This window comes from Phaseolus vulgaris, chromosome 11 (genome assembly GCF_000499845.2).
Source record: "Phaseolus vulgaris cultivar G19833 chromosome 11, P. vulgaris v2.0, whole genome shotgun sequence".
Lineage (NCBI taxonomy): Eukaryota > Viridiplantae > Streptophyta > Magnoliopsida > Fabales > Fabaceae > Phaseolus > Phaseolus vulgaris.
Window position 1 is genome coordinate 24,823,222 of NC_023749.2, and position 12,273 is coordinate 24,835,494.

General features: G+C 35.6%; 1 protein-coding gene across 1 annotated transcript; it reads left to right on the plus strand.

Moving 5' to 3' along the window:
* Positions 1-2,574: 2,574 nt before the first annotated feature.
* LOC137837768 (uncharacterized) lies at positions 2,575-3,042 on the plus strand. Its single transcript, XM_068646884.1, has one exon. It carries the CDS (start codon positions 2,575-2,577, stop codon positions 3,040-3,042), a length of 468 nt encoding a protein of 155 aa, XP_068502985.1.
* The last annotated feature ends 9,231 nt before the right edge of the window (positions 3,043-12,273 follow it).

The window sequence follows — 12,273 nt, forward strand, 5'->3', positions numbered from 1 at the left end:
AGGAAGAGGAATAGATGGTTTGTCAAGACTAACAGTTTCTCCTTGTACATCATCTTCATGAGACAGTTTAGGAGGAGCATCCATGTCATTATTCCTTGTGTTGATCCTTCTTTGATCATCATTCGCTGGAGGTGTAGTAATGTTGGAGGTGTTAGACGATTTAAGTTGATCGTCTACTTTGGTGGATTTTCGCATAGGTGCTTGCAATTGAGTACCACTTCTCAAAGTGATGGAACTGATATTATGTGGATTGATGATCGTCTGGGAGGGAAGTTTATCAGACCCTTTGGAATTCATCTCATTCATACGAGTGGCTAACTGACCAATCTGATTTTCCATGTTATGAATGCTTACATCTGTTCTTTGTATTCTTTCATCTGTTCTTTGTACTATTTCACTTGTTCTCTGTTGGAATTGCATATTAACTTCAATCATGTGCTTTATTACATCCTCCAGAGAAGATCCACCTTTTTCTGATACAACAGCTGGTGGTGGGGATGGTTGTTGTTGCTGTGAGTTACCCCATCTAAGATTCAGATGATTCCTCCAACCCGGATTATACTTATTAGTGGACAAATAATGGTTGAATAGTTGTTGAGGTGGGTTAGACTGTTTACCACCATTAAATATGTTTACAGCATAGGCTTGAGGACATTCAACATTGTTTCCTCCTTCAACTTCTTGAAGAGTGGGGCAAGCATCAGTGGCATGGTTAGCGGTGCAAATTCCACATACCCTTGCAACCATCTGAGGCATAGTTAGTTACTTCATCATCGATATGAGATCGTGTAATTGTGCCTTCATCTGAGCATGATTAGCTGCATAATTGGTTGTCATCTCATGAACTCCACGAACAGGTGTTGCAAAGTTGCTACGTGTGTGGAATTGTTGATTGTTAGAAGCCATGATCTCAATCAATTGTTTTGCAGCGGTTGGCGTCTTGTCAACTAGCGCTCCTCCACTGGCTGCATCTATCATCTGTCTATCACTAGCCATCAGACCCTCGTAAAAATATTGTATTAGAAGTTGTTCGTTAATCTGATGGTATGGATAACTTGTACATAGCCTTTTGAATCTTTCCCAATATTCATAGAGACTTTCTCTGTCTTATTGCCTGATCCCGCATATTTCCTTTCTTATTGATGTGACTGATGCTGGAAAGAATTTTTCAAGGAACACTCTTTTCAACCCTTCCCAATTAGTCATTGATTCTGCCGACTAATAAAATAGCCAATCTTTAGCTGCATCTTGGAGTGAAAAAGGGGATGCTTTAAGCTTGATGTGCTCCTATGTGACCCCAAATGGCCTCATGGTGGTGCACACTATGTGGAACTCCTTATGATGTTTGTGTGGGTTTTCACCTGCAAGGCCATGAAATTTAGGGAGCAAGTGTATCAAACCAGATTTAAGCTCACATTGCCCATCTGGATATTGGATACACATAGTTTGGAAGGAAACATCTGGAGCAACAAGTTCTCTAAGGGTCCGTGCTTCCATAATTCCAAAATTAGGACTTACCGGTGATGAACTAGGATTTACAGCAGTAGTTGGTGATCAACTAGAAGACGAGGTTGTATCACTAGACATGTATTAATTGAATTTCCTATTAGACCCTTCAGAGCAAAATATTTTTTTTTTTTAAGAAACAACCAAAGTCAACTCCCAGGAAAGAGAGGTGAGTCACAAATGGACAAACTTAAAAATCCAATCTTTCCTAGTCAGAGTCTTCCCCAAATTTCTATAAAAAAACAAAAAAAAAAACAAAGAGTAGCAATTGAAGTATCTACCCTAAATGCAAAATCCTATATAAAAAAATGCTACACTTAATGCTTTAAAAAAAATAGTTAGAGAAAAAAAATTATGCAAAAATAAATAAATAAAATATAGAAAATAAAAATAATAATTATAAAAATTAAAACAAAAGCATAAATAAATAAAGAATGACAAAACAAAATAAAAAAATAACAAAAAATAGAAAAGATATAAAATAAAGGCAAAGCAAAATAAGATAAAGATAAAAGATATAAATGAATAAAATAAAAACAAACAAAAACAAGAAGAAAAATCTTGAATATTATATTTTTTTATTTTTTCGTTTTTTTATTGTTTTTTTTATAAAATTAAACAAGAAGGAGAAAAAATCCTGAATATTAGATTGTGTTTTAGTTTTTTTTTCGTTTCTTTTTTTTAGCTTATACTAAATGAATAAAAACTAATAAAAAGAAAATAAAATTTAAATATGCAAAAAAAAAAAATTAAATTAAATTAAAATTGGAAAATAAAAAAAAATAAAAAAAAGTAAAAATAAATAAATAAATAAATTGTAGATAAAGAAAAAAAAATGTTAACCAAAATCAAATTGGATTCCCCATCAAGGGCGCCAATTACCTTCAAGTTTAAAGAGGGAGTATTCCTTCTCTTACGAACTGTTTTTACATTGTGGGCAATGTTTGATTTAAGTGTGGGGGAGAATAATTATAGTTTAGGGTTTATTTTTGTCACTTGTTTTTGTTTGCTTTGTTTGAGTTTCATTTTCTGCTTAAATAAAATAAATTAGCCTTTTAGGATCGTCTTATGACTGGCATGTTTCATAATTCTTGCAAATCTTGGTTTCTTGATATTTATTGTTTGGAGGTTATATTGGGAATTGATTGGTTGTCTACTAATCATATCCTTATAGATTGTGGTCGGAAGAAGTTAATTTTCCTTGGATTAGAAGGAATGCAGGTTATCTCAGCTCAACAGTTTGAAAGAGAGATACAAGAAGGTGCAAAATTGTGTACGCTCTTGGTTTGTTCTATATTTATAGATAAAGTACAAAAAGAGATGTTTGCAGTTCAAGATTTTATGGATGTATTTCCTGATGAGATTCCTGGACTTCCACCTAAAAGAGAGATAGAGTTTGCAATAAACTTGATTCCTGGAGTAGGCCCGGTGCCAATTTCTCCATACCGAATGGCACCAGCAGAGTTAGCTGAATTGAAGAAACAACTAGAAGACTTCTTGGAGAAACAATTCATTCGGCCTAGTGTTTCTCCATAGGGAGCTCCAATGCTATTAATGAAGAAGAAGGATGGTTCATCACGTCTATGCATAGGTTATAAACAATTAAACAAGTTAACAATAAAAAATAAATACCCTCTTCTTAGAATTGACGATCTAATGGATCAGTTGCATAGGGTAGTTGTCTTTTCTAAAATAGATATGCGCTCAGGTTATCATCAAACTTTAGTGGAAGCGGAAGATGTTCAGAAGACTGTTTTTAGATCAAGGTATGGTCATTATGAGTTTCTGGTTATGCCATTTGGTTTGACCAATGTGTTGAACAAGATTCTTTGATGTCTCCAAATCCAAAAGGAAAGCTTGAAATACTTGCTGTTGGGTGTGTGTGTGTTGTCTAGTTGTTTGAATCTTGTTAATTCACTCCTTAAGATGATCCAAGTTCATTTGAATCTTTAACCTTTTGAAAAGATGTGTTTTCTAAAAAGCTGTCAAAAATTCAACAGGTTGTTTTTCAAAACAACAAGTTGTTTTACCTTAGCAGTTTTTGAAAAGGTTTTGAAAAACTTGGTTGACTTTGTTCTCAAACCAAAACAATCGATTGTTTCGACAAAACAGCCGATTGTTTTCCTGAAAACCTTAACAAAATTATGTTAAGCGGTTTTAATATGTTTTAAATGATCCTAACTAACTTGGCTCCTTTATTAAAAGCTTTTGACCACTTGGTGGGTCTATATAAAGGTGGTTTTACGCTCCTAATCTTGGAGTAACAAAAAGAGTTTATCAAAATAGTTTTTCCAAGATTTGAAAGAGCTTTGGATCATTCTTAAGTGTGTGGAATAGGATTGGGTTGTAATTCTGAACTTTAAGCTTTGTAATACCCAGGTGTATTCTATTCCCTTCTTCCTTGATTACTGTATTTCTGTAGTTGTGTTGCCAAGGAATGTTGTGTGTTCTTGAGGTGTTGAAGATCAACATTCTTGGTGTGGTTTGCCAAATGTAGTGTGTTTCTTGAGGGGTTCAAGGTCACTACTTTGGTGTGTGGTGTTTGTAATCTGGTTTTGATTGCATAATGGAATATCCAGTGGTTTCTGGAGACTGGATGTAGCTCTTGGTGTAAGAGCGAACCAGTATAAATTGCTTGTGTGCTTATCTCTTATCCTTAACTCTTTAAATTATGTTTTTAAGTTGTTTTATATAAACTATTGATAAAAACAACCGATTGTTTCGACAAAACAACCAATGGTTTTTCTTATATCATCTTAAAACAGTTTTGGGTATTTGTTTCCTTGATTCTTTTCTCTGTAATTCAGCATTGATTTTCATTATACCATCAAAGTTTGAGAAAATCCCTCTTAAACAATTGATGCGAATCAAATAGATGTCATCAATAGAAGAAATGGACAAGGGCCGAAGCATTTAAAGTTCTTCTTATTAGTCTTTGCAAAAGATGAGGCCCAAGCCCAAAGCCCAAACCCAAGAAGGCCAAGCCCAAGAAAGCCCACTCCAATCAAAGAATCACTAGGAGCATGGCTAGATCTTTAGGAGGAGATTGCCAAATAAAATCTCTCTTTGTAATATCTCTTGTATTAAATTGTAAATAAGATAGGATAGCCTTAGTGATGTGATTGCAAGAGCAAAGAAGAGAATGATTCTTGACATTCTTAGGAATCAACTTGAGTTGGACAATTGTTAGGCACTTTTTCTTAGAATTGGATCAATGTTCTAAGTCAAGAACTCACCAAAACTAGCACCAAATCCAAACTCACATGGAAGTTCCTCATATTGTCAAATTGAATCAACAAAAAGAGGTAAAACTCAAAAACACCGAACAGAATTGGATAAGAATCAAAATGAACCGAACAAAATGAAATTAAAAGGCAAAGAACTGAAAAGGATTGCTGGAAAATAAGAACAACCGAACCATAAACTCAAGAACACAAGACAAAATTTCAAGGAAACAAGCTTAAACATGAACAATTGAAAGAGAAGGAAGGAAGGAGAAAAGAATGCTCATGAAGATGGAAGTAAGGTTGGATGATCACGCCACTAGAAGGATGGTTGCTCCTAGATGAGTGTGCTGCCGCCACTTGCGGACACCATGGATCCTTCAAGATAAGACTAAAGAAGAAGGCTCAAAAGCTCTCTAATGCTCACTCAAAATTTGAGTATAGTTTCTTTACTCTAAATTCCAATCTGAATTGTACAAGCTAAGCACCTTTATTTATAGCCTAGAGGTGCTGAAAAATAGGTGGGAAAATTCAAATAAACTCATTTGAAATTCCCACCAAAAACAAGTCACATGGGAGGTGTGACCTTTTTCTACTATGACACCTCCTAAAACTACACCTACACCACTCTCCTAAGTCACATGGACAATGTGACTTTATTTTAAATTTTCACACTCCTTTATTTAATAACCACACCTCCTAAAACTATACAAGAGTATTTCAAAGCTTGGCCTTGCCCCTCATGGGATGGACTTGGGCTCTTTGGGCTTTGGCCTTCTTAGGCTTGGGCTTGGGCTTTGGGCTTGGGCCTCATCTTTATTTTATGTCTTCTTTTAATTTTGAGAAGACTAGAAGGAAGAACTTCAAATGTGAGGGTGGATGTCCTCTTCCTCCATTAATAAAAGCCTCCTTTATTTGATTCTCATCACTTAGGGAAGTGCCTAAAAAGGAAAATAAAAGAAACTATACATGTAAAGGAACTTTTAGTCACTAGTTACTTAGAAATGGCTAGGAAGGTCACCTTTTGGCCTAGTTAGGTACCTTTTGTTCATAGAAGGAACTTGAAGGAGCCTTTCCTTCCTTCCTTACCTAGAGGGCTGGTCATCTCCCAATCTATAAAAGGAGAACCTTGCCTCATTGTAAAACAGATTTGAAAATTGGAAGTAATGAAACTCTAGTGAAGTTTATAGAAAGTTGTGAGTGTTGACTCTTCTTCTCTCTTTAGTCTCATCTTGTGAGCTCTTGGGACTCTCAAGTGGTGGCACCACCACTCATCTTGAAAGCAACGACCCTCCATGATGGAGATCAAGATCAAGAACAGGTAGAAGCCGAAGTTGAAGGTACTCAAGAGGATATTAGCTTACCTCAAAGAATTACAAGGAGCAAATTTAAAGAATTAGGAAGTAGTGGTAGAATGTTTTCTCTTTTTGTAGTATCTTTTGTATAAAATGTAGAATGTTTAAATTTATAGTTTTTAGGAAGGTGCTTAGAGGGAAACCTAAAAGATACCTCTTTTTGTAAAGCATCTTTAGACATTAGTTTAGAACTTTCTAGAAGTTAACCCTTCATGTCTCACTATAGGTGCTAGAAGTGGGTAGCATGCAAGGGACTTTTGGTTAGCTTGTTGTGTAAGCTTTGTAAACTTCATGACCAGTCCTTGTCCTATATAAGGAGGGCTTGTGTCCTTCTAAATGGAGAATTGATATTGTTAGTATCGAAAGTCTCCCAAAATTGGTGAGCATTTGAGAGACTTGTGTCTTCTCTTCTCTAGTCTTATCTTGAGAGCAAACTTGGAGCCTCAAGTGGCGGCATCTCACTCATCTTGGAGCTTTGCATCCTCCAAGTGGCGTGTTCTCTTCCAAGAACTCCAACCACATAAGTCTCCTTCTCTTTTCCATCTATTTCCTCCATTTCCATGTCCATGTAAACTCTTAAAACATGTTTTAGGTCCTTTCTTGCATTTCTATTCAGTTCTTTGGCTTTCTTCTTGTTTTTTGTTTGGTTCATCTTCTTCTTTACTGCTTTTAATCGGTTCATCTTCTTTCTTTCATGCTTTTGTTCGGTTTAATTCATTAGTTAGACATTTTAATCGGTTCATTTGAGTTCTTGTGCCTTTTAATCGGTTGAATTGACAAGAAATGGATTTCTACATGAGTTTTGGCTTGGTTACTTAAGTTTTGGTGAGTTCTTGAATGAAAGAACATTGATCCAATTCTATAAAAGAGCCTAATCATATTCCAACTCAAGTTGATTCCATATAATGTCTATGAAACATCTATATCTTGCTATTGGAATCATATCATGTGGTATCATGAGTCTTAGGTTTGTTTTTGTTTGTGTTTGAGTTGTTTTGACACTTTTAATTCAAGAACTTACATTCTTGTTGTTTCCTTTCTGTTTTTAGGTTATTTTTGAGTATTTCTTGTTGTTTTCTTGTTGTTATTACATTGTGTTTGTGTCATTTTAATTTTTAAAATCCTTATAAGTTTTGTCAATAGTCATGTTTCTCCAAAAATGTTATCAATTCTTTGTGGTCCTTTTGTTGTAATTTTTGTTTCTTGATTTTGTGTTTAGTACAGTTTTATGTGTTTGTTCTTGATCCTTTGGTGCATTTTCTTTTTAGTATTGAGTTCATACTTGTGTATTAGACCTATACAAGTTCTTAAAACATCATTTCTATTATGTCTTTGCTAGTTCTTAATTCTGTTTTTCATTCCTGATAGGTTTCCTCTGATTTCTGAAAACGTGCTGACTGTTTCGATTTATTGCAATTGATTTACTTACTGGAAATTTCTGAAATTCTGGATTTGAGTTCCTCAAAGTGTTATAAAAGACTAGAAAAAAGAAGTACTTCAAAATTAAAAGTACAAAAAATATGATAAATAAAATACGAACAGTGTGTAATTCTGCCGAAAAAAATACGGTAATCTGGTAGTGATTTTACAAAATTTATCACAATTAATTGGCTTACTGTTTTTGCGTAATTCCAGTGCCATTATTGAAATAAGATCTTGAACTTTCTGTGGTTACAATTTTATAATTCAGTTCGTTTTATATCATTCCAGATAAATCTGTAAACATCACGCACAGTTTGCACAAAAATATTTCCAGTAGTTCTGTTTTTGTTTTCTTCATCTAGTCTAGTACTTTTCTCTAGGTCTCTTTTGTGTGCCTTCTTTTTCATTGAGTACCTTATTTTCTTGCTTGTCTTTTCTTCATTAATCTTTGAGTTTGTCATATATCTTGTTTTCCTTTTGTTCTAGCCTCTTATTGTTTACACCTTTTCTTGTTTGTCTTTCATTGTTCTTTGGTTTTGTGGTGCTTAGCTTTGAGATTGAGTGTTGTTGCTTTGACATCTTTCATTTGAGATTACTAAGGCCTCAAGATCAGATTGCTTAAGGGAAGTATTCTTTCTTGGAGTGATTTGAGTGACTCTTCCCTTTGACAGTTTGATATATTTGTTGTTGCTAACCTTGTTTGTCTTAACTTTGGTTACTCTTGTGTTTGCTGTTTTCTTTTATCATGGATACATATTCTAGTGCTGAATCTTCAAAACCACGCTCCACTCATAGAGCCTATGTTCTTAATGAGTTGAAAGAAGCAAGGAAAGCTCTTGCTGAAAAAGATGATGCATTACAAAGATTGGAAGAACGGTTGGCCAAAGTTGAATTAAAGCAAGAAAGAGTTTCTCCTCGGCATGATATGCATCCTTCTCCTCGGCTTTCTTACAAGGGTTCTTCTTCTCACGGCAATGGAGATGAGTCTAGACGAAGGAGGCATCGTCCTCATTCCAATGGAGGCAGCCACCACCATGACCAAAGACATCATCAAGAACCGAAGCCTCAAGTTCCTTTTGTAAAAGTTCCTAGTTTTAGTGGGGATAGTGATCCTACTTTGTATTTAGAATGGGAGGCTAAATGTGAACAAATTTTTACAGCTTATAAGGTAGAAGAGGATCAAAAATTGAATATAGCCTCTTTAGAATTCATAGATTATGCCATGAGATGGTGGCATAGTATTGTAATGGACATTGGCTATAACAAGAGACCTCCCGTGGTCTCTTGGGACGATTTAAAAGAGTGTATGCGCTTTAGATTTGTACCACCACACTTTAGGAAAGACCTCATGTTGAAGCTCCAACGGTTTCAACAAGGCACGCTAAGTGTCGATGCATACTTTAAAGAGTTAGAAACGCTTTTGCTTCAAGTTAAATTGCAAGAAAGTGAGGAAGCTATGATTGCTAGGTTTGTAAGTGGCCTAAGAAGGGATATTCAAGATGTTGTTGAACTTCAATAGTATTTATCTTTGGGATCTTTGGTTCACCTTGCAATGAAGGTTGAAGCCCAACTTTCTAAGAGAAATTCTTCTAAAAACTCTCTCAATGATGGTTACTATAACAACTCTTGGAAAAATAAAAAGTCCTTTCCAAAACTCCCTTCCAAGGATTCTTTCAAACCTAAGGATTCTAGGCCTTCCACTTCTACTCCTAAATCTCCAATTAAATCGTCTAGTAAGAAATGCTTTAAGTGTATGGGTTATGGTCACATTGCGGCTAATTGTCCTTCTAAAAGGAATATGTTTGTGCATAATGGCATTGTAGTTAGTGAGCATAATTCGGATTCACCTAGGCATTCTTCACATTCTAGAGCATCTAGTGAGCATGAGAGTGAGAGTCCACTTGAAGGAGATTTGTTGGTTGTGAGAAGACTTCTTGGACAAGTTTTACAACCTTTTGATGAAAGTCAAAGGGAAAATATTTTTCATACAAGATGTCTTATTCAAAACAACATTTGTTCTTTAATAGTGGATGGAGGTAGTTGTGCTAATGTGGCTAGTACAAGAGTAGTAGATAAGCTTGGATTGCCTACTATCTCTCATACAAAGACCTACAAATTGCAATGGTTAAGTGAAGTAGGCGAAATCATTGTGAATAAACAAGTCCTCATTAATTTCTCTATTGGAAAATACAAAGATGAGGTATTGTGTGATGTTGTGCCCATGGAAGCTACACATGTTCTTTTGGGAAGGCCTTGGAAATTTGATAGAAAAGTTTTTCATGATGGCTTTACCAATAAAATCTCTTTTGATTTCCATGGACACAAGGTCATTTTAAAATATCTCTCTCCAAGAGAAGTCCATGAGGACCAAATTCTTATGAAGAAAAAGAGGGAGAATGAAAAAGAAAAGAGTCCTAAGCATTTGCTTCTTATTTCTAGACATGAGGTCCAAAGGGATATAGTTGCTCACAATCCTATCTTCTTAGCTATTCCTAGACCTCTTAAGTTAGAAGCACTTGTGGATAGTCCCCATTGTTTGGATAATTTGGTAAAAGAGTTTCAAGATGTGTTTCAAGATCCTCCTAAAGGCCTTCCACCTTTGAGAGGGATTGAGCACCAAATTGATTTAATTCCGGGCTCTTCTTTACCCAATCGTCCGGCCTATAGGACCAATCCAAGTGAGACTAAGGAAATTCGCCAACAAATTGAGGAATTGATTGCTAAAGGGTGGGTTCAAGATAGTATGAGCCCTTGTGCTATGCCTATTATACTTGTCCCTAAAAAAGATGGAACATAGAGGATGTGTTCAGATTGTTGGGCTATAAACAACATTACAATTAAGTATAGGCATCCCATACCTAGGCTTGATGATTTGTTGGATGAATTGCATGGTTCCCAACTTTTTACAAAGATTGATCTTAAAAGCGGCTACAATCAAATCCGTATAAAACCGTGTGATGAATGGAAGACGGCTTTTAAGACCAACTTTGGCTTATATGAGTGGTTAGTTATGCCATTTGGTTTAACTAATGCTTCAAGTACTTTCATGCGTCTCATGCATCATGTTTTAAGACCATTCATTGGCAAGTTTGTTGTTGTTTATTTTGATGATATCCTCATTTATAGCTTGTCTTTGTATGACCATAGGATGCATGTTAGACAAGTCTTAGAAACCCTTAGGAAAGAACATTTGTATGCTAACCTTGCTAAATGTATGCTTGCACTTGATCATATAGAATTCCTAGGGTTTGTTGTGAGTGTTAAAGGGGTTCATGTCGACCAATCTAAGGTCATAGCCATTCAAAATTGGCCAACCCCAACCAATGTGAATGGTTTTCGAAGTTTTCATGGCCTTGCTTCTTTTTATAGAAGGTTTGTGCCCAACTTCGGTACCATAGCTGCACCTCTCAATGATATAGTGAAAAAGGATGTGGTTTTTAAATGGGGAGAAGCACAACAACATGCTTTTGATGTTTTAAAAGAAAAATTGACTAAAGCTCCCACTTTTGCACTTCCTAATTTTGCTAAAACATTTGAGATTGAATGTGATGCTTCAAGTATAGGTATTGGGGTTGTTCTCCTTCAAGAGGGCCACCCCATAGCTTACTTTAGTGAGAAATTAAAAGGGAGTCATCTCAACTATTCCACTTATGATAAGGAATTATATGCACTTGTTAGAGCTTTGTTTACTTTGCAACATTATCTTTTTCCTAAAGAGTTTGTGATTCATAGTGATTATGAATCTCTTAAATATTTGAAAAGCCAAAACAAACTCAACAAGCGACATGCTAAGTGGGTGGAATTCCTTGAGCAATTTCCTTATGTTATCAAACATAAGCAAGGCAAAAATAATGTTGTAGCCGATGCACTTTCTAGACGCTATGCCTTGCTCAATCTTTTGGGTTCTCAATTCCTTGGCTTCGATCACATTAAGGATCTTTATCATTATGACTTTGATTTCTCTCTTATCTATCAAGAGTGTCTCAAAGGTGGACACAAAGATTTTTTTATACAAGATGGCTTTCTTTTTAAAGGAAAACGTCTTTGTGTTCCCCAAAGTTCCATTAGATTATCTCTTGTTAGAGAAGCTCATGAGGGAGGATTAATGGGCCATTTTGGGATTGCAAAAACTTTGGATGTGTTACATGAGCATTTCGTTTGGCCTCATATGCATAAACATGTTTATAGTTTGTGTGATAAATGCATAGCTTGCCCTAACGCTAAATCTAGAATGCATCCCCATGGTTTATATACTCCTCTACCTATCCCTTCAATGCCTTGGGTTGATATCTCTATGGATTTCATCTTAGGATTACCCAAGACATCAAAGGGTAAGGATTCCATATTTGTGGTAGTGGATCGTTTTTCAAAGATGGCTCACTTTATTCCTTGCCACAAGGTGGATGATGCATGTCATATTGCAAACCTCTTCTTTAGAGAAGTGGTTCGCTTACATGGAATTCCTAGAACTATAGTGTCCGATAGAGATTCCAAGTTCTTGAGTCACTTTTGGAAGACCTTGTGGGGGTAAATTTGGTACTAAACTTTTATTTTCTACTACTTGTCACCCACAAACCGAAGTGGTAAATAGAACTTTGGGACAAATATTGAGATGCTTTATTTCCGGGAATCCTAGAGTTTGGGAGGATTTACTACCAGATGGTGAATTTGCTTATAATCGTGTAGTAAATTCTACCACCTCACATTCTCCTTTTGAGGTTGTCTATGGGTTTAATCCCTTAACACCTCTTGATCTTCTTCCTATT